This window comes from Bison bison, unplaced genomic scaffold, assembly GCF_000754665.1.
Source record: "Bison bison bison isolate TAMUID 2011002044 unplaced genomic scaffold, Bison_UMD1.0 scf7180017864474, whole genome shotgun sequence".
Classification (NCBI taxonomy): domain Eukaryota; kingdom Metazoa; phylum Chordata; class Mammalia; order Artiodactyla; family Bovidae; genus Bison; species Bison bison.
In genome coordinates this window covers 2705043-2728120 of record NW_011495035.1, presented here as the reverse complement: position 1 = coordinate 2728120, position 23078 = coordinate 2705043, and the positions used below count along the sequence as shown (strand labels likewise).

Sequence of the window (23078 nt, the reverse complement as noted above, 5' to 3'; positions counted from 1 at the left end):
GTAATAGTATGACTGTATCATAGAGTCTGAACAGCTCCATACCTGTAAACTTTACCAAAAAAGCTAATTATGGTCGTGTTGCCCTCCCCAGCCATAGCCAACATGTGGAAGTAGGTTTACATAGTGAAAAGCATGACCCTTCCCAGCAAAGGCTCATCCCTTCCCCACTGTAACGAGCAACACTCCTGAGAGTGATCCCGGCTTGGAGGGTCTGGACGCATGGGAGGGGTTGCATCTCAGCATTCTTTAGGGTTTGATGCAGGGCTGTGCTGAGTCTCTCTCTGGGGCTAATGAGAACCTGGTCTGTGGCATGGGCTGCCAGGGCACTGATCGGCCGTGGTCATGCCTCAGAAGCCTGGGTTTCCTAAGAGTGGGCTCTACTTCATTATACTCACTGAAAAGAACATTCAAATCTGCTCTGAAGCCTTGGGAAACCGAAAGCTTCTTTGAAAATGGATGTGAGGACTGACAGTCTCACCTTTTCATGGTTTCTTTCATATGGATAAGTGCAAAGAATGGAAACATCTCTAGGGACCTATAGGCTTGACCAGGCATTGCTGAAGCTGAAACTTCAGTACTTTGGCCACTGGATGGAAAGAACTGACTCATTGGAAAAGACCCTGATGCTGGGAAAGATTGAAGGCAGGAGGAGAAGGGGATGACAGAGGATGAAATGGTTGGATGGCATCACTGACTCTATGAGTTTGAGCCAGCTCCAGGAGTTGGTGATGGACAGGGAATCCTGGCGTGCTGCAGTCCACCCCTCTTTGTGGGGTCACAAAGAGTTGGACACAACAGTAACTGAGCTGAACGGAAAGATATGACCCAGTTTGTTTCTTTTTTTTTTTTTTTTTACTTTCTTTTTGATTTATTGTTAACAACCAGTTGAAAAGTATATAGCTCCCTTGCTAAGACTAGCAAGGGGGGCACTCTCCATCCCCCTTCTGGTGTCTATGTCAGAAACTTTCTCTGACCCTTTTTATACTTTATTTATTTATTTTTTAATTTTATTTTTAAACTTTACAATATTGTATTAGTTTTGCCAAATATCAAAATGAATCCGCCACAGGTATACCTGTATTCCCCATCCTGAACCCTCCTCCCTCCTCCCTCCCCATACCCTCCCTCTGGGTCATCCCAGTGCACCAGCCCCAAGCATCCAGTATCGTGCATCGAACCTGGACTGGCAGCTCGTTTCATACATGATATTATACATGTTTCAATGCTATTCTCCCAAATCTCCCCACCCTCCCCCTCTCCCACAGAGTCCATAAGACTGATCTATACATCAGTGTCTCTTTTGCTGTCTCGTACACAGGGTTATTGTTACCATCTTTCTAAATTCCATATATATGTGTTAGTATACTGTATTGGTGTTTTTCTTTCTGGCTTACTTCACTCTGTATAATAGGCTCCAGTTTCATCCATCTCATTAGAACTGATTCTAACCCAGTTTGTTTCTTAAAAATGCAAAGTATCTTTAAGGTGCCTAGCTATAAAATTTGGTTGTTATTTGATGTATAGGATTTACAAAATGTCAGGGGAGGGACTTCCCTGGTGGCCCAGTGGCTAAGACTCTTTGCTCCCAATGCAGGGGTGCTTGGGTTCGATCCTTGATCGGGGAACTAAATCCCACATGCTGTCATTTTGAATTTCAGTGAAAACAGGTTTTCCTTGTCACGTTCTTTTTTTACTCACAGTAGATATTGAACTCCAGTGGAAACGATCATGATGGGTGAAAAGTAGCTGAAAGATGTTTGTTCTCCCTCCTGGTCAGCTTGCTCAAGCACATTCAATCAGAAATAATAACACCTTCATGACTGTAGAAATGTCCTCATCCCAAGCTACTCAGCCCTCTCTTCTTCGCTGACCAGCAGGAGTCTGGTGGGCTGGCCTTGTCTGCATTCACTATGGGACAGGGAATGTTCCCTTCCCATAACTTCCTCTCAACACACTCACCTTCGCCCCTGATAGCGTAAGAGACTGCAGACAGGACAGAGAGGAAACGGAAAGGGAGGGCTTGTAGGTGGGAGACAGGTAGACCAGGGTCTAGGAAAGAGAAAAGAAAACCCTCTTTGAGAGGGAAAAGTCATTACTGTTCACTGCTGTTTGGTTAAAAATTCAGTGAGGCTGCTTTCAGCTCATTAGAACATGATGACACACACTTAGGATAGTTAATATATACTGGGCAGCTGGTACAGAGCACACACGCAGCTATTTATGGAACAGATCTTAAATCTCCAGTCCTGTTGTTGCAGTCACAGTACTGAGCCCGTCAAAGGCATATGTTGACTAATTTCATGGTCACAGCAACCCTGGGAGGTCGGTCCTATTATTACTCCCTGTTCACCAAAAGGAAACTGATGCTCAGAGAGGCTGATAGCCGGCCTGGGGCATAGGTGCTCAGCCGGCTGTCATGTTTCAAACTCAGTTCTGACAAGAGATCAGGGCACATGCACCATGACGAGGAAGAGATATGGGATGAAGAGCTTTTTGAGGAGAAACTGGAAGAACTTGGAGGCTTCCAGTTACCTGTGTGTGGACACTGGCTGTTGATGGATGGTGTCAGTGTATCTTGAGTAGGAGAGGCTCAGTTTTTCTCATTGGGAAGGAGCAGACCAAAAAGTGAAACTTAAAAGTGAAAGTGTTAGTTGCTCAGTTGTGTCCGACTCTTCGCGACCCCACAGACTGTAGCCCGTCAAGGCTCCTCTCTCTATCCATGGAATTCTCCAGGCAAGAATACTAGAGTGAGTTGCCATTCTCTTCTCCAGGGGATCTTCCTGACCCAGAAATCAAACCTAGGTCTTCCACATTGCAGGCAGACTTTTTACCACCTGCACTAATTCTTTGAGGGCAATGCATATCTGCACACACACACGCAATACACACAGTTTAGTTATTTAGCAGAAACAGAATGCCTTCAAGTGAATAGAAATCTCCAAGTCTCTGGCTGTCAATAAACCAGAAATTTCCTTAAGTGTTCTTCACTTGTGTAATCTTGGAAGTGCCTTATAAACTTCAAGAAAAACAGAAAAGGGTTTTTGAGGAGGATTTTACTAATAGCATTCACTTAGAACCAGCTGATACATTTTGAATCAGTGAGAGATAAAGAGATTGGAAGATCCTAGGCCATTTGAACACATTTTTCCCACATTCTTCTCAAAGTCATCCCAGGTGGCACCCAAGATTAGCTTTGCCTCGTTAAACATACAGTTTCGTGGACACAGAGTTTGTGACTTGGGATCCCTTGTATCTTTCTGTGCAAAGTGATGTGTAAAACAGTATGATCTGTGCCACCACGTGAGTGTTCACACCCATGGTTCAGCCACATCTTTGAGCCCGCAATACAGGCTTGGGTAGGGTGTGACAGCTGAAAGAAAAAGTGACCTGTGTAGCTCCTGAAGATAATTGTTTAAAAACGTGTATGTGTTTCTCTTCTTTGGTTCTGGCGTGTTTTTTATTCTCTTCCCACACCAGTCCACAGTTTGGAAAGAGTTGCTGTTAGCGACTATCGGGGAACAGTTCACAGACTGTGCCGCCGCAGGTAACAATGCTCTTATCATCCCTGCTTGGTCATCCCTGCTTGCGTGCGCTTGGCTTGTGCTTGTTCCCTGCTGACGTTTGTTTCCTTGTGTTTGGCTTTTGCATATCTCAGGGTCGTTTATTTTGTCACTGTGACGTTTACTTAGCTTTTTTCCATGTGATCATGGCATTTCAATGTTATATGTGTAGGTACGTATGTATATTTACATATTTGTATATTATGTGCATATACATATGTGTGTATGCTTATATATGTATGTATTTTTTCACATATAGCTTGTCTTCATAGTATCCATGACCATCTGTCTAAGATAAATAGGCAGAAAAAAAGGGAAAAAAATTTTCTTAAATCGAAGTATGATTGGCATACAGCACTGTATTTGTCCCAGGAGAAAATGAAATTTGACATTGACTCCTAACACAATTGGTAGTAGGTTTCCTTTATCTATTCCAACCCTTCCAGAAGAGGCAGGTACGTTTGTTGTCTACTGAAGTTTGTAGTTAAGTTGGCACAATCCTTTCTGTCTCTCTCAATCCCTCGCCCTTGCTGTCTGTCCTTCTCTTCATTCCTCTACTCAGAATGAGCCGTGAAGGGGAGGTGGGGCTGAATCACCATTAGTGCCTATGATCCCACAGCTGAGGCTAAAATGTCAAGTCTTCAGGACTTTACAGACCATTTTCAAATACTGAATGAGTTTCTGAGAGCCCTGTGAATACATTTCTGTTTTACATTTTTAAATCAAAGTATAGTTGATGTACAAAATGCGTAAGTTAACGTGTGCCCAACAAAGTCACAGAGTCACAGTTTCCTGAGGTTATATTCTCCCTCTATAGTCATTACAAAAGACTGACTATTCCCCAAGCTGCACAACAGCCCCGCAGCCTATTTTTCACCTCATAGTTTGTGCCGCTCAATTCCTTTCCCCCTTTTTATTTTGCTTTGTTTTTTTTTGTCATGAAACCACTCAAAGAGGAAAATTGAATTGCTAGTTTACAAATCTGTTTTCTTCTTAGGTAGTTCTTTCTGAATGCTTCTGAGAGGTAATATTTAGAATAACATTTTACCTGTTCAGCTTTCAGTTACAGTTTCTTTTTAAGCTAATTGATATTGATTGATTTGCCCTCAGACTTCTTAAATGGTGCTGCCTTTGGGAACCCTCCTAGGCTAACCAGTTCCACGCAGGTTCCAGGTTTACCTCACTGACTGTTTCATCATTTCACTTTTGTTGTCCTTAATTGTTACACTTCTTTTTATTCACTGAAGACAGAACCTGGGTTAAGAGGAACCTGTCCTAAAAGTATAGGTCCCTTCTGTTTTAATAGGGGGTAGTTAGCAGCTTTACAATATGTAGCCAAAAAACTGTGTCTTCGTTGTAATTATAAACACATACATCCCTGGGAAAGGAATTTTTCTGTGTGAATTATTCCCATTTCCAGAATCAGGGAAAATAGTCTAAGTAGTAATAAATAGCCAGGATTGAGCAAAGGAGATGTATTGTTCTGTGGTTGACATCGGAACGAGAGCACTGTTAGCTATTAACCACTGGCTCCTCATTAACCCGCCTCCACCACTGCAGCAGGGCAGCTCGTGTCTCCGGGCCTCACTTCGCTCATCTGCATACAGTACGTCTCGCGTAGCGCTGCCAGTATCCTAGAATTGTCAGGGCCCCGCTGCTTGATGCTACTTGTGAATATTCCCTACTGGCCGATGGATCTTCTTTTGCATACAGGCTGCAGCCTTCTTGTCATGCCCTTCTTAAAGTGCTGTGCCAGGAGGCTACACCAAGGGACCAAAAACCAGGCCACACTGAAACACTGCAGTTCAGCCTTTCCAGCACCAATCCGTTCAGCACCCTTTGGTGTACCAATGGTGTAGAAATGGGCAAAACCAAAAGATGAGAAAATGCTGATCTTCTCCTGGCTGAGCTTCATGACGATTCTTGACAGTGGTCAATATGGAAGCTTTCCTCTTTGCTTGCTGATTTTAAGTTCACATAAAATTTAACATTGAGCTCTAGCAAATATACTTTGAAGGTAAAAGGAAAAATAAGAAACTTGTACATAAGACACTTTTCTTGATTGGCTAATGAGTTTCCATGGATGGCCATGATCAGGTACTGTTTACTTTGGGGGGGAATTTTTGTTGAATTGTGACATGTACACAGAGAAGGACACAGACTATACTGTGTGTAGTTTGGTAAACATTCCCAAAGTAAACAAATCCCCATAACTGGCATCCACGTCAAGGAACAGAACGTCCATGGCCCTTGAGAATCTCGCCACACCCTGCCTCCCCGAAAGGTGGCCACCAGCCTGACTTCTGACACCTCCCACTGTTTTTGCCTGCTTTCACACATTTCTATACAGGGAATTATTTAGTATCACATCACACATATTTAGCCCAGAGTGAAATTTATTTTAAAAGGAGAGGGAAAGAGGGAATGAAGGCAAGACGGGAAGGACGGAGAAAAGAAAACAATTATTTTGCTGAAGATGAACCCCTCTAGTAATTGGACACGCCCTCATTTATAGTGTATCTAAGTGCTGGAACCTTTTAATCCTCAGAAGACACACAGAAAAACTGACAATGTAAATATTGAGGTGCACAGCCTTACCATAAACAAAGACACTTAGGCAAAATGTATTAACTGCAGCACAGTTTCATAACTTTGATAATGCTCATCATTCACATCTAACTCATTGATGCTGAGTGTGCAGGGGCAGAGGGGTGACCCTGTTTCAGTAATGTGCAGCCAACACGTAAATCTGGAGTCAACAGTCTTTACTCCTGTCATTTTGCTGCAAATTACTACATATAGAGTGGCTCCTTAGGACAGTACATAACCTTACTTATCCAGCCACCAATTCTCAAATACCTACAAAATAGCCCCAAATCTGTAATTCAGTCTTAAAAAAAAAGACCTACATTAATCAAAGTAGATAAATACTTTCCTGCCCATTCACTGAAGTGCTGTAATAACAGAGCCACACTTAGGCGATATTTGCTCTTACTTTATACACAGTGCTAACAGATGGTCATTGATTCTCTAGCCCACAGTTAAAATGCCCAGACCAGAATGGGGTATGGCTAGGGAGAAGCAGGAGAGAGCTGGGAGGATTAACAGGACAGGAGCAGACAAGGAAACCACAGAAAGCAGAATGAGCAACTCAGAACACACAGTCTGGGTCCAGTTAGTGTTGGGGCCCAGAGTGCTAGCCACCCCAAGATCTCTGAATGGTTGGCAGGAAGTCAGGAGAAATACTTGCTGTTCTTAACAAGGACAAGCAAGCATCGAGGAACAGTTCATGTGAGTTCACTTGGCTTTCAGAGAGCCGAACATTATGCAACTTGTTTTAGAAAAAGTCTCATCAAAACAGAGTTCCAAATAGTCCAAGGCTTTGGTAACATGTTAAAAAGGGCAAATTACTTATCTGGAAAATTTGTTTGGCTGGGACACTCTGTTTATCTAAGTCCCTGGATAAATGTGATGGGACCGCTACAGCTTTAGCTCACTAAGTTGCTTTTGTCCAATGATTTTCCCTTAGTATTTATCACGAGTTCTCTCATGCCACTTTCTTTTGTTCATCTTCATAACCTACCAATAAAATGATAAAGGTTAAAAAGCCAACTCTGGAAGACTTGAAATGATCACTCATTTCTATTTTTCCCCTGCCTTCCCTTCAGATGATGAAGTAATAGGAGTTAGTGTCAGCGTCCGGGACCGAGAAGATGTCGTCCAAGTCTGGAATGTAAATGCCGCATTAGTCGGTGAAGCCACCGTTTTAGAAAAGATCTATGAACTCCTGCCCCACATATCTTTTAAAGCAGTATTTTATAAACGTAAGTGCTTCATTTCCAGTTACTACTTTCTAGCTTATTCTTTGATACTTTTAAAGACAGAAACTGTGTTGCCAAAGAGGTGAAGGGAGAGTCACTTGAAATTCTATGATCCACTAAATAATTCAATAAAATACATTTATGGGTCTAAAAAAACAGTTTAGCCTTAGAAAGTAAAATGAGATTTTGTCATCTAAACACATGTATCATAAAAAAAGAGATACATTATTGTTTTTGTTATTTCAAAAATTTAAACCTAATCTCAGTCTTGTCATTCTTAGAAGAAATTGCCTTCTATTTGAAGCAACAATAACAAAAAAGTTATTATATGAGCTGGCAGGTAGATTTTCAATCATCCCTTCATAAACAGGGATTTATAATGTGTAACATCTGTATTTGTGGAGGAACTCATTCTGAGCACAGGCATGATTGAACGTTCTACTGAAATGCTAATACGTCCTCATTACAGATGACTGTGACACAGAAGAGAATGCACGCATAGTGGTGAAATGTTAACAGTATGAATAGGTGTGTGGACCCATTGTTTCCATCATGATTCATGTTCATTGCTTTTGTGTGCTCTTTAGAAAAAGTCATCTTTTTCATAATGAAAACAGCTTAGTGCTATTAAACCAATGTTTAGTAGATCAAACTGCAGGTTACAGTTTTAACAGTGAGTTAGAGGAAAGGATTGACAGCCCTGCAGACATATGATGAATTTCCTGTTTTCCCAAACTATTCCAAGAGTCAGTAACCCAATTTTTTTCAACCATGGTGTTTCATTGAATCTAAGGTGCCTTTGATGATAAATATTCTTTTAGTATTACTAAGAAAGAAAAATAAAAGGCTCCTAATTTAACTGTGACATGTTCTTAATTCCAGGGGTCTTCAAATGTGCAATGGGGAGGTTGGGGGGGAAGTGCATCTTAGAATGAATGAAATACACTCCATGGCCATTTTACTTTTCCCAACCCCTTATCAAAAAGAAGAAGAAAAAAAATCAAAATTTATTTTGTCAGTGTCTTACTATGGGATGAATCTAAGGCCTCCCTCTTAGGAATCATATAATGGCAAGCCATTTAGGTTGTAAGCTATGGGACAGATCTGCTGCTGCAGATATCCAGAAGGTGTTTAGCTTCTGAATTTTAAATGGAAGTTTATATAGAAGAGATAGAAGATGGCACTACACAAGTTGCTTAACTGATTGTGCAGCATGGAAATCACATGTTTGTAGATGCAATTTGGATTTCTTTAGTTCAGTTTAGTCGCTCAGTCATGCCCGACTCTTTGCGACCCCATGGACTACAGCACACCAGGATTCCTTAGGGGATGTTGGATTCCTCAGAGGACATTCATTGTATTTTCAACCCAGACATTAATTGAAAGGTCACCAAAGGGTCTTTTTTTTCTACTCCCTGAGACTAACTCCAGCAGAAACTCTCCAAAAGGAAGTGTTTCACTGCCGTTTATGAATGGAGCAAGTGCGAGCTTTACCGCCTTAGACCCAGCTCCCCTTATCACTTCAAAGAAGAGGAAAGTGATTTGGAATTGTGAAGTCAGGCACTCTGGATTTTCATCCCATTTCAACACCGTGACCTCAAGCAAGTCACATTCTCTCATCCTTTCACTTTCCCTTCTTAATATTGAGGAGGTTGGTCTTAAATGATCTCCAAGGTCCCTTCTGCTTCAAAATTCTATGATTAAATTTCTAGCTAACCTGCTGTCAGGTAGCAGCAGACTCAATGTGATAGAAGTGTTTAGGCCACAGAGGTAATTCGGCCATCAGCGGTTAGGCAAGTTTTTAGGGCAGTGGCAATAGCCAGGTAAGACAGTGCAAGGGTGAGTCATCGCTTCGCTGTTGCAATGACTGGGGAGCAGGGGGAGAAAAAGGCCAAACGGAGAACGGGACGTGCAGCTCCCCGAACTGACTCTCTAAGTGTAGACACCATTGTGAAATTCGCGACTTAGGCTATGGGTCTTAGTAGAAATGCATATTTTAATAGTATAAATTATCATTCAAAAATTCAAAAATTATTCAAATTGGGATTGGAAAAAACAAGCAGTTCTCTTTATTTATATGAAGCAGGCAGTCCTTTACTCAGTAGAGTTATACACCATCCACTGCAGAATTGATTTGGAAAAAAGAAGTTTGGGCAGAAATGTTCTTCATAGCTGGGTGAAGAACAATGATCCGGTGAGCCAGATCACAAACAGCCAACTCCACGCCTTTCCTCTGTCTTGTTAAAGTAGGATCCTGGTGTTAGTATTTAGGAGCCACTTGAAGTGGTAGATTTTCTGTGAACAAAGAAACCTAATGAATTTGGGCCAGGCCTCCAGCCGGGTGGCTGAGAATCAGGCTGTTGATAAAAGTTCTCTGTGCATTGGATACAGATCGGTCATTTGACTAAGAAACTGAAATGAAGAGAGACCTCCTCCCCCGCCACCCCCCAAATTCTGTTAGGTTCTTCAGAGCAGCTGAATGACAAATGTCTTCTGATGTGAGAATTGTTTAGAGCCAAGGTTGGCAAACTGCACTGTCAAACCAAATCTGCCACCTTCCCACCTGTTTTTGTATGGGCTGCAGCTGAGAATGGCTTTCACATTTTTCACTGCTTGGAAAAAAAATCAAAAGAAGAACTACATTTTGTAACATATGAACGTTCTATGAAATCCACATTTCATATACATATGTATATGTATATACAAAGCGTATTGGCACCTAGCAATGCCCATTTGCGTACATATCATCTGTGGCTGCTTTCATGTTACGAGGGCAGAGTTAATAGTTGAGACAGAGACCCTGTGACCCACAGAACCTAAGATGTGTATTCTCTGCCCTCTTTCAGAAAGAAGTTTGCTGATTCCTGGCTTTGAGCTTTTCTATATTTCCTTTCAGCCAAAGCTCACCTAAAGCCTGCAGAACTTTCTCTGTTTCTCAGAATGCGCCCCCCCCCCCATTCTGAATGTTCTGTTCTGTCTCCATAACCCATCGGAATTGCACTGTCTCAACGGTGACTGCCCCAAGCTGTCCCTCACACTTAGGAGTAATAAAAATCTGCAGACAGTCCCTTTCTCCTGACTTAATCATTTGGTGCCCAGCGTCGCTAAGAGACCTGTGGCTTCCCACCTTGATCCAGCAATAACAATATATTTTATTGCAGAGCAAGCCATGTTTTCTTTAATGTCTATCCTTAAAGTCTTTTTTAAAAAGAGTAAAAAAAAAGCATAAAAAGTGAAATATTTCTAAAGTTCTGCATATGAGAAATGTTCAGTTACGTCGGTTCAGATTCCTGGATGCTCATAGGAATTGGGCCAACCTGAGGTAGCTCTCAGAGCTATAAAGGGTGCCTCTCCCAGTGCTGCATCCAAGTGAAGACCGGGTTTAGGTGGACAACCAGGACAATCCTGAAGGGAAAATGATCCTATTCCCTGCCAAACCCTGACCCCACACTAGTCTGAAGAATCTAGTTTATCTGAAAAATACAGACTTAGGAGAGGTAAAATGGGCCAGCCCATGTCTGCCTTCCCAGGACTCCCTTCCGAGCAGGGAAGAGTTGCGGGGACAAAGCATGGGGAATCCTGAGTGGCCCTTGGCTGTGTTCGACCTGTCATAGTAACTTTTCCTCTTGAGAGAAGAGGATCCACCCTCGCTTCATGATAATGGTTGAACCAGGTTTGGGGAATAGAATTTTAAACTTGGCCTTTTGCCTTGGAGGACATAGTCTATATTTCACAGGCCTCCTAGTTCCCACTTCTAGTTTATAAAAATGTAAGTCTTTGGAAAATATTGTTGGTCACATCATTTTTTATTCTAGAGTTCCTATTTGTAATTAGTCATTTTGCAAGCCAGACCCGTAGGGCTGGGGGAAAAAAAAAAGGAAAAAACAAAAACCATGACTGGGAAAAATAAAAGACCCATCGGTTTACTCAAACTTCATTCCCCCACAGAGAGTGTTTAGAGGTGGGGGAGGACCTGCGAGAATTGCTACCCCCTTGTGTTGTTCTCTCTGTTTTGTTTCACTTTTTGTTTGGTTTGGTTTTTCAAGATAGGTTTGTGAATGGCCCTGTCTGGGTTCTGTGAGGCACCCCCCAGCCCCAGCCCAGCATCCTGCGGGGGCCCAGTTTTCCCTGCAGCGTTTGCTCAGAGCCCGGCATATCCTCCTCATCAGCTTGTCAGGATTACTCATCCTCCCCGGCCCAGCAAGAAGAAACAGGCAGCGTGCCCATTGCTTGTTTATTCCCTGTTTTAATTCTCATTATTACGTTTCTCAGGAAATGCACGCCTTAGCTAACAGTTACTGGCACACAAAGGTGTTTGAGTTCTTGCCAACATTTGGGGAGACTGAATGAGATGCCTTAGAGAAGGGTTGCCCCATCCTTTGCTTAAAGTTTTCTTTCCTTTTTTTCTTTTTTGTTTTTTTTCTGTCCTTTAGCCCATGAAGAGCATCATGCTTTTGAAGGTGGACGTGGAAAACACTAATTGCACTCTGTAAAGAATTCTTTGTCCTTTGCTGATTGGTTTTGGAAACGGTCTTAACAGGAGGGAGAGTGAAGAGGAGACCTGCCGGAGCCCGATGCTGGTTCATTTAGAGTGGGTTTCTGCCCCTGCAGATTGAGCAATTAGGACTCAAAGTGGCAGGTGGGGTGGGGGGGAGATTGTGTGGGTTTTTACTGTCACATTACTTGCTTTTCTTTCTTTTTATTTTTGGCTTTATGAATTCTCTGTTCTTTTCTCTCCAGTTTTTTTTTTTCTTTTAAATTCCTCATTAAGTCTAATTATTGTTTTCTATACTCCCCTTTCATTGAGGCACAAGAAATCGGTTTCCCTTTAAGTAGCTGTGCTGTACCTAGTTAATGAGAATATGCATAATCGTGACAATACTGCTTTTGAAAACCACACTGTCCTCCAAGGAACACTAGCTTGGTGAAACCTGTCTTTTGATTATTTGTTGTGACACATTCCTACATACTCTGCACTGGGCATTGTTTTTTTTTTCTATCCCAGGGAAAAGAAAAACCTTACTTAATCTGATTTTGCACTGACAGCACCCACATCTTTTATTTTTCCTTTTTAATAATTTTTTTTGTTAGAAATGAAAGGAAAATAATAGTTGGGTTGCCAAACATGAAAACTATAATCACAGTTGAGTTATCAAGATATATGTCAAACTGTAAATCTTTGGACCTTCTGTGGAAGTACTGTCCAACCAGAATTTCAATTTGGCCTTTTCAAAAGAAGGCTTAGAGTGGTAGCAAAGGATTTGTCTCAGTAGGAAATCTTGTAATTTCTGATTTAAAGAGAAGGTGATATTTTAATTGTTTGAACTAACCTTCTTCCGAATTTTGGGTGTGTGTACCCATTTAGGGCTCTCCAAATCAATTCAGACACATTTTGTTAAATGATCCCATTTTCCTGCTCATGTTGTGTGTCGTTTCCAATAATCAATCATCCTCTAGCCTGGGCAACTTTCCCCTGCCTTTTTCATTTAGGAGCAGAAGTTAAATCTCATTTCCAAGATGAATGTGAACATTCATAAAGTTGAACTCTGAATGCATTTTGTTCACATTAATTTTTGGAGTTGTTGAGATACATCGTATTATGTTACCAAATAAATACCAGTTTTAATAGAAGGAAATGACCCCCTCTGGAACACTCAGAATGTTCTGATTTCCCTCCCAGCACTATGCCAGGCCTCCTCCTAATCTACCTGAAAAAGGCAGGGCCATTTAGAAAGGCTGCCTCCGGCCAGCTTTTTTTCTGGAGTCAGGGGAGCTAGGGCATGCTTATACATCTCACAGAAGGGCAGTGAACTCCGAATTTCCTTTCACCCAGGATTTTTAATTCCTCTTGCATTATTGACCAGCAGAGAGGCGGGGCTTCTTCCAACCCCCAGCCTAAGTTTGTAAATAAAATTCTCCATTCAAACACTTTAAAGGACTTCAAACAACATCTCTTTACAATCATTGTACCCTTCACTTGCATTACTAACCACATCAACCATAATAAAAAAATGATCATGGCTTTTTTTTTAATGCTTTGTTTATAAACTTGAGTTTCTCCAGTGATTTCAAAATGAGGTATAAGTATATCAGACCCATTTTCAAAAGCCTGGAACTTGTTCATTTTAAATATTGTACCAACATCCAACTTGTTTTTAAATTATTGATCAAGAATTGAAAAAAATATTCTGGGCATGAGTTTAAATTCTCTTTTATAATATAAGTATTTTTTCTGATAGATTAGAAGAAAGGATATAATTGACTTATCTTCTTTATGATTGTCATATATATTTCCTTAAGTAAATGGATTATGAAGTATTTTTATTTTTGAACTTTATTTAAGGCATTGTGATGACATGTTCAAGTTTTGCATGTATGTAGCTTTTGAAGAAAAACAAATAAAATAAAAGGAACAGGAATGTTAGGCTCCCATTAATGTTTTCTAGTTTCTATTGTTTATGATCATGAAACATGGCTTAACACACAAAGTAGATTTTTCTGTCCCAGAGAACTTGTGGAACTCTTTCTGACTCTGGAAAATACCAACCGTGAGAAGGATTTAATTTGCCTAAGTTAAGAACCTATCATCTAAATTACTCTGAGAGAGGATTTTGTCAGATTTTGCTTTGGAAATTGTTTTAATTGAATATTTAGTTCATAAGGGACAGTGTATGAACTAAGCTGATTTAATCAGTTTAAAAACCTCTCATTACCTTTTTGGATTAAAGAAGCTAATACTCTTTTGAGGTACAAGGAACTGTCTTGTGGGGCATGTGACTTTTGTGTTAGGGTAGTGTCCCCTCCTTGGCCGAGGCCGGGGAGAATGGGCAGTCCCAGCAGAAGCCCCGGTGTCTTTCTGCCAAATCTTTGCAGGTGTAGCCTGGACTCTGTGTAGAGTCACCCACGGTCCCTCCTGTTCAACTGAGGACGGATCATACCTGTTGAAAGTAATTTGTCTGTATTTTGGTTTTCTTTTGTAAGTGCTTTCTGAATGCTGACTTACTCCATTTTGATATTTCCTCCTCCCTCCTCCACCTTTTCCGCATTTCTAAAGTGAGGGTATAGTTTACAGAGAACATGTCCATTTAATATCATGTACCTATTAAATTCAGGATGTAGTTGACGGAGAAAAATATGGAAAGGAAAACAGTTCCTGTAAACTTTGAGTTTAACTTGACTCTGATCTTCTCCACTCTCTTGAATTTAGCTGATATCTACATCCTACATACAGTCACAAGACTTTATACTTGAAAGAAACTTTTGGGTATTATCAGGTCCATTTGACATAATGTATAATCTACCAACAGAGATTGTCTTTTGTGAAAGGACAGGGGACTAGCCAGTGTGATGCAGCTGAGCATTGAAGTCTGAGGGCTAAATCCCAGTCCAAGTTTCCTTAAACAGGGAACACCCTCTAACCCCAAAGCAAGTCACCCTAATCATGCACTAAATATCTGATCCAATCTGGACACTGATAGACACGTACATAATCAGACGCCCTTTTATAAACAGCTCTCATTCTCTCCTGAAGCAGCGTCACGGTGTGGCGTTGTAAAATAACTTCATTATTCCGGGAGGTGGGGCTTTGCTATAAGATGCCCAACTCCAAGGGGATCCCAACTTCTGTGCTTACATGAAACTGACAACATCCAGATCGATCACACGGTGGCGCTGCCTTCCAGCCGACGGTCCTGGCTCAGCAGCATAGTGTATCCGGCTCTGTTTGTGTAATTACGTTAAGATTCTACTGCCTATTGCTCTTGTGGTTTTATAAAACTTTGATGAGATGCTACCAGTAGAGGTTTAGTTCCCCTACACCTAATAAAACTGTGTCAACGATAAAACACTCCGGATGTGGTATAAAAAAATCTCAAATTTTAGGCTTTCATTGAACCTTTGAGCAGTTAGGAAGAGAAGGAATGAAATAAACCAACCTATAAGAAATACCAGAAATATTTCATCATATTGGGCAAATATTGTGTCCAAGGGGAGAAGTGCAATTAGAGTTGGATTCTTTCGTCTGTGTTCGCTTTCTAAATTTGAACCTCCCCTTAAAAGTGTAAGTCTGCTGTTCACCTTTCCTGTATCGATGTTTCTATCACATTCCACTCACTACAAATGAAAGTAGAGGACTGCCTGTAGATGGTTTATTTCCTAATGGAGGATATTCAGACTGATTACAAGAGAGTTCGGTGACTCAGGATTGTAAATGCCTGGAGAACTGCCTCAACTGCAGAGAGGAGTCCGAAGGTGAGGAGGAAAAGGTTAGGTATGGGAGTGCAGTGAAAAACCCCTAGGAACTCATCTGTGTAGCAATTAGGGTGGGCCATTCCTCTACATTTCCCACGAGGAGAAAAGCCCAAATAGATGACACATATTTCACACATCTGATAATACTGCTCTCTTTTTGTTTTCTGTTTTTACGTATGCGTCAAAATCTAACAGCACTTCTTATTTAGGTTAACCCATTGAGGCTCAAAGTCACTGTCTTGTAGATCTTGCTGATGCAACTGACTCTTCAAAGAAAACTCACAGACTCTTAGAATTTTAGGGTGGAAGGGACCTTTGAGATCATCTATCAGGGCTTCCTGTCCCTTAGCTTGTAGAAGAATTACTGGGGTGCTTCCTTTCTTGACCCCAAACCTAAGAGTTTCTGAGTCAGATACCTGCCTTTTTAGCAAGTGCCCCAGTAGTTCTAGTATGGGTAGTCCTTAGACCCCCACTTTATGAATCCCTCATTATATCCAATCCCTAGATATGACAAACAAGGAGAGCATCCTACCCCCTACCCCCCAAGCTCTCTCAGGTGACCTGATTCAATTGGATAATACCAACAACCTTCTGAAACCTGGAGAAAGCCATTATTACTTAGACTTGAAAAGATGATGCTCGTAAATAAGAACTTTATGGCTAGCACCACAAGTAGTAATAAGTAGCCCATCTCCGGAAGTCCATAATATAAAACCTTTAGTACAGAGTGGTAGGCTTTTCTCTTTTCTAAATACCATTTCAGCCTGTTAAGAAAAAAGAAATTAATGTTCAGAAAAAGTAGTTACCCCATATGTGCAGTAACTACTTTTCTATAATGTCTTATGGCATCTGGGGTTCAGCATCATTGAACAAGATTAAATGAACGTTATAGAGCTATAAAATTGCATGTAAAATAACGCAAAACTGTTCGAATGACTATCAAGCCCATGAATGAATTTCCACTAAAATTAATTGTCATTCCTAGACATGGCTTAGCAAAGCTGTTACTAAACTGGAAGGATTCTTTGATACATAAGAGTATCAAATAAAAAATCAAGTAAGTGTTCCTTAAACCATGTTAATGATAAGTGAAAGTCATCAAGAAGTCAGTATTATTTTGTTCATCATTGCTACTACAATTGAGAGTCCCATTGTATATGTGTGTGTGTTTTGAATGTACCTTACTAGAATATCCAATAAAATAGCCTTTTGGATATTCTCTGGTGTCCTTCAGAAATCATGAGGTTGAAGAAATCTGTCTTACATGTTTTTGTTTTGGTTGTTTCCTGAAAAAGGTGATCGACTCATTTAACAAAGTGCATGATTTCTTCATGACAGTTTCAACTTCTCATGTTGAAGTCAGAGAATTTTTCTGAAACTTTTATTTTGGAAGTGTTTGAGATTTACTAACCTGGCAACTTTACATGAGAGAAACAAGAATGAGGTAAATATGAGCATTTCTGAGTTTTGTGTAGAACTTTTTTTTTAACATACAAAGAATTGACTTTTAAAAAGGTTTAGCAGGTAGAAATTTTATTTTTAGCAATTTATATTAATGAAGAGTGGGGAATATTAAAGGACATTGAGCATTTTAATTAAGTTATAGGGTTTTTTTATTTTCAAATAAAGCTATTAGTTTTGGTGCATATACATTAAAATTCCCCCCCACCCCTGAATTTCTTAGCCCTTAATCAGATAATATGGCAGGCAGCCATTGTATGGTTTTACCAAAAGATTTTAACTGTCTTCTCAGTAATTAGTTATTAACACGTCACCATTCCTTTGTATATCTTCCTCATTTGAGATTTCAGCTTCATTGCAATTGTACATAAAAGGACCTCAGAGCTTAGACAGTGGGCACGCTTTAGCTTGGGACCTCCAGGACCATTTGTCCCAAATCTAAAATTTTATCAGTCTGCCTTCACAATTACTCATTCTTTTTGAACTGTGTTACCTGTATAAGTTGAAGCAGGTTTATTTGCCTGATTTCTTGGGTCTGCCTGTGCCCCCTCCTCTCCATGGTATACCATCTGTGCCCTGTGCTTTTGGGGCCCCTTCACATATGGCTACAAGCTGGTGTAATGCCCTTCCTTTTGATCTGGCTTCATCTAGTGATTTGCTCAGTATTTTTAAGGTCAGACTGAAGAGTTTTCTGTTCTAGTTATTTTTGATTTTATATTGTGTGTTGTGTTTGATGTTTCGGATACATGTGAAAGTTGCATCTCTAAGTCAGTAATTTTTATTCCAGCCTTTGGCAGCCATCAGGTAAGACTAGACTGTAACTTTCTTACTTGAAAACGTGTAGTGATTTATGTGTTTAGTGCACATGTTTGGCCTTTTCATGAGAAAGTTCTTACCGTTTTCTAATTTGGGACGATACTGCTGTGAATTAGCACTCCTGTCTTTTAAGTTAGAACTTCGTGAGGTTTGTTTAAGCGTCCGTTAATTTGTAGAACTTCACATCGAGATTTTTGTTAATCTGTTGCCGTGAATTTTTATGCTGTAATTAGGTTCTATAGTATAGAAATGTAGTCCCTCAGGTTTAGAATTTCATGCGATGTTATTTAACCACATTGCTTCATCTTAAGAAGGTCCCAGGTATATATGCATTGACTGTCAAACTGTTTATTCCAGCACCTACTGCAACTTTCTGTCCACCTGTTTGAATGTGCGTGAGCATGGTATCTGACGTTGCTGTGGTCCTCTGACAGGAAGCAGTATCTCTGTTTATTCTACTCCCTTCTTGAATATATTTGGTGATAGGGCTCATCTTGGTGTCTTAGAAAACACATTTCATTTACTTGCATTCTTTTTTTTTAACCCTCTGCCAAGAATGGTTTCATTTTAGAATAAGCCAATCATGCTTGTTCCTTTTTTGTCCCCCAATTTGCCCATAAGATTCAGTTGATCCTTATTTAGCCAAGTAGATTTACTCGTGCTTTAGAGCTACCCTGTCCCTTTAAAAACAAACAGAAGAAAGCAGCAAACTCTTTCTTTTTAACTTTGTATTTCATGTTGGAGTTCAGTTGATTAACAATGTCATGTTAGTTTTGCGTATGCAACAAAGTAATATACATGTATCTGTTCTTTTTCATATTCCTTTCTCAGTTAGGCTGTTCGAGAATATCAAGGAGTTAGGGGGCTTGGGATTGTCATGAAAAGCAGCAAACTCTTATTTTCTCCCATTCATCTGCAGACTTTCCTACCTTTCCCTGTAAAGCAAACAATTTTCAGGATTATGTATATGATGCCCAATTAATTTTAACCCAGTGAATTTCATGCAGGTTTTGGGGGACAGGGTATAACACTCTGAAGGCTTTGAGATTTCCTCATATCTCCTCTTCCGTTTGAGTCTGATAACTGCAGTCGTGTATCAGTCTGCGTTTTATTACCTAGCAGTTATCGATGCACTTGTGGAATGTGTTCTTGGTAGTTTTATAAGCACAGGCTCTGCTTTCCCACCTAAAATACAATGTTTTCAAGACCAACACCAGTGACTCTTTTAGTGCAGTAACTGCTGTTAAGGAATTTTTAACTGCTTTTGCTAATGAATGTAGTTTTTAAAAATCTCTGGAATCCTACAGGAAGGTAGGTCTTTTGTTATAAAAAGAAAACAGTAGCATTTACAAGGCTCAGCAAGTTAAAATGTGTATCATTGAAATATGTATCTATTTCCCATCATCTGGCTTGGCCGTGGTGCTGACTAGTGTATTTCTTGCCAGAGAAAATAAGTTTAAATCATAAGCATATTTAACTAGCAAGCATAAATCATAAACCCTTCCAGTCATGAGCATACTGAACTCTGGTACCATTTGCACAGATGGTATGGTTAAATGTGTGTGCTCCTCCCAGCTTCAAAGATGTGGACAAGCTTTTACTCCCCGATTTCCTCTCGTTCAGGAAATTTAAATCATTTTTTTTTTTTTTTGCACACACAGAATTCTAAAAAATACAGACCTAGAGGAAGGTTTCAGGTCCTAGGAAAGTTTGGGGTTTTGTGACTTAGTGGAAAATAATGGAAGTGAAGGTTCAGCCCTAAAGCAGTATGCCCCCTTTTAAGGCAAACATGGTTGGTGTTTTGTGAAGATAGTCAAGTTCTGAAGGACAAGACTTTGATTTTCAGAGTGTATCTTTAAAAAAAAAATCACAGAGCCATAAATAAAATTTTAACAGAAGTCCCTTCTCTTTCAAAGAGTGTTCCCCAGGTGGCTGGTTCTACAGAAATACTTTTAGATACTGCAAACAAAGCTCCTATTGTAAAATTTATTTTTAAAAGTCTAGTAAAACAATAACACATCCCTACTGACGTGCATTGTGTGGCAAAACGTTAACATTTTGGAAGCCAGTAAGTGTATTTATGTACTCACTGATTGTGTTTTATGAAACATCACTTTAAAGACCTTTTTATTGTAAAGTAAAACAAGAATATAGAAAACCACCCAACACAAATGTATAGCTTAGTGAATTGTTACCAAGGGAATATCCTTCTAACAGCACCCATCTTGAGGGATAGAACTGGGCCAACTACCTCAGGAGCCCCAGTCACGAGTCTCCTCCTGGTCACGGCCCCCACCTTCCCCACTAAAATAACCATTACCGCAACTTACAGTAACACTTCCTTGCATTTCTTTCTGGTTTTATCACCCAAGTGATAAACCTTACTTTATATTTTTGTGTACAGAAGCTCCGTTATACTTGAGAAGGTTGAGTTCAGAAAAATTATTTATAAGCCCTTCAAAAGGTAAGTGTAGAGTGACACTCCGTAAACAGTTGCTACCTACAAGTCAGCCGTTGGGCAGAGTTTGGAAGGCTCCTTCTGAGGTATGCTGCTCTGGTCATAGCTATGATATCACTGAAAATAATAGCTAACGTGTATGGAGTTCCATGCACTCTAATCACATGGGTTAATGAATGTCCTTCACTCCGAAACTCTAAGAGGTAGATCTCATTGTTGTCCCAACTTTCTGTATGTGGAAACTGAGGTTCAGAGAGGCAAGATAATGTGTCTGATGTCTGAGATTCTGTATGAGTTTGCCTCTAAAGGAAAGGATCTACAGCCTGAAGAAAAAGATGGAAAAGTCACTCGCCTTATTAGTTCACTGTTTTCCAGACCCAGAGAGTATAAGGAATTTGCGTAAGGTCACAAAAACAGTCGGTGGCAAAGTTGCAGGCAGACCCCTAAATCTTGTGGCTGTTAAAATCAATGATCTTTCCTTCATTCCCTACCTTCTGTGGAAAAAAGGACGCGTTTTCTAATCTGCTTCTCTTCATCATTTCCACATGAGCAGATTTGACTTGCAACCAGTTTATAACTAGGATGCACCACCCACTTGCTTATTTTCTCAAGATTTTAACTGGGAATTTAAAAAGTTTATATTCGAGGCTTGCTTTCCTGCCTCGCTTGAGTGCCCAATCTGTGGATGCACATGCCTCACACTCTTCTCCAAAGAATGTACAAGAATAACACATTTGACTGGTGTGGATGGCAGGTGAAAAAGAATTACTGGTGTAGTGTAGGCCCTTCCACATATTCATGGCCAATTCTGGATTATCCCAGCACAGATGGATCATGCAGAATCCCTATTCTGCTTCTGACGTGACCTTTAACTATTTGTGTTTGCAAATGCTTCTACCAGAGACTGCAAAGGAGAAGAGCAGAGATGATGGAACTTGATTCCTTGACCAGAAGGTTAAGCATCCTGGTAAAAACGTTTGGTTATTTTGCTGGGAGACTCTGGGATTCTCTCTGGGTTGAACCCCTCTGGGATGCCTGACTCAGGCTTGGGTGTGAGCCTCTAGAAGGGAAGCAGACTGGGCAGCATGCACGGGGCTTAGTTTGGAATTTGTTACTGGATGGAGATCCCGTGAACTTGTGTCTTGACCAAGTCACTTGTCTTCTCTAAGCCCCAGTTTCCTCATCTCTAGGAAGGAAGAAGGTGGAGCTTCTTCAACGCAAACAGCATAGTTAGGCACCCAGCTCAGTACTTTGCTCTGCAAAGCAGTAGTAAATACTTCCTTAGGTTGGCTGTATCCATGAAGTTCATCCAGTACAGAGAATGGAGCTGATCCAGTGAAACTTTGACAGTTTCCTCTTAAGGGATTGGCCCAGCCTTAGCTGTTTGAGGTCCTGTAAGTTGTTGGTGGCAACACTGGCCAAACTCACTAGTCTCCCAACTGCTTGTTTACTGATCGTTCTACCTCATGACACCCTATTGGGAAAAACAGATCTACCTTCTTCACTTGAACTCTATACCTGGCTTCTGAGTCCATTTGCCATGAACCCATTTAAAACCTGAATGAACTTTCCAATTAATTATTTTCTAAGGACGTAATTGTCTTCATTATTCAGGAATATAAAAAGGAAGTTTAGTTGATTAAAATGTTTCCAGGCTGAGGAACATTGTGTTGTGTTAGTCTCGTATTGTCCAGTGTGGCTTGCAGGCCTGCAGACGTGACCTGGGATGAAGCCTGTAGCAGGCTCCCAAAAAGTCCCTAAATAACAGGTATGTTTTTTTAATCCTGGATACCTTAAAGACACATTGATAGGCATTAATATAACTGAGATAAGGATTATATAGGATATTGACTCATTCATTCAGCTAGTATGTATTGAACAACTAAGACATGCCAAGCACTAGGGATAAGAAAATAAACAAGACATCATCCATTCTTTGAGGAGCTTACAGTTCAGGGGATGGGTAAATATCATTGAAACTTCTGAACACTAGATGGTAAGAAAGACAGGAAATGGTTCTTAAATATGTTTGACTTCCGAATGCCTACACATACTGCAAACTCGATGCATGTTTGAATGAAGGAATGTTTGAATGTTACCCTAAAATATCCTTAGATTTCTAAAGCTGAGTGTTTTCTCTAATCTCAGCATTGTTTTAAAATTCTCTAATAATAGTTTTGACAATGAATTCAGTAACCACAGAGGCTGTTTATAATTTGTTGGTGCTTTTCAAACATCTTTCAAAGCCAAGCGAGCCCTCGACTTCTGCTCAGTAATTCACTGTCTTTATGTCTCTACCTGAGGGGTAACTGTCATAAAACGGCCTGTGCACCAACATGTTAAATATGGGAATTCTTACACTGTGGAATGTCTAAAGATTGCTTACTCTGTCATTTTTAAAAGCCTGTAATTCCTTATAAAGCACATATAGCATCTGAACAAGAAATATGACACTAAGTCTCGGATTAAATAATATCTCGGGGCCGCTACCTTATGCATTTTCAGCAGTTTGGGAACTCCACTAAGTGCAGGTTAACAAGCCCAGAGCATCATAAATGAGCATCTGTCCCATGACCCAGCTGGAGACCCCTCCGATTATTCATTCCAGAAGCACGTGCTGACACCGAGTTCAGCCCTCTCGGCTCTCCCACTCTCCGTGGTCTTTTAAGATTGGCAGGAGGTCAAATCCTTCCACCCCTGCGCTTTGTGGCA

At 40.5% G+C, this 23078-nt stretch overlaps 2 protein-coding genes across 2 annotated transcripts in view; both read left to right on the top strand.

Annotated features, from left to right (window-relative positions):
* Window positions 1-13813, top strand: part of EIF4E3 (eukaryotic translation initiation factor 4E family member 3) — a 43544-nt gene extending 29731 nt beyond the window's left edge. The window contains exons 5-7 of the mRNA XM_010861992.1: window positions 3478-3544; window positions 7229-7384; window positions 11815-13813. Of these exons, the coding sequence (XP_010860294.1) occupies window positions 3478-3544; window positions 7229-7384; window positions 11815-11861 (270 nt within the window). The 3' untranslated portion in view covers window positions 11862-13813. The remainder of the gene's footprint in view (window positions 1-3477; window positions 3545-7228; window positions 7385-11814) is intronic.
* The window catches only part of FOXP1 (forkhead box P1), a 738073-nt gene continuing 722345 nt past the window's right edge, over window positions 7351-23078 (top strand). Inside the window, exon 1 of the mRNA XM_010861997.1 lies at window positions 7351-7384. The gene's annotated coding sequence lies outside the window, so the exon portion shown is untranslated. The remainder of the gene's footprint in view (window positions 7385-23078) is intronic.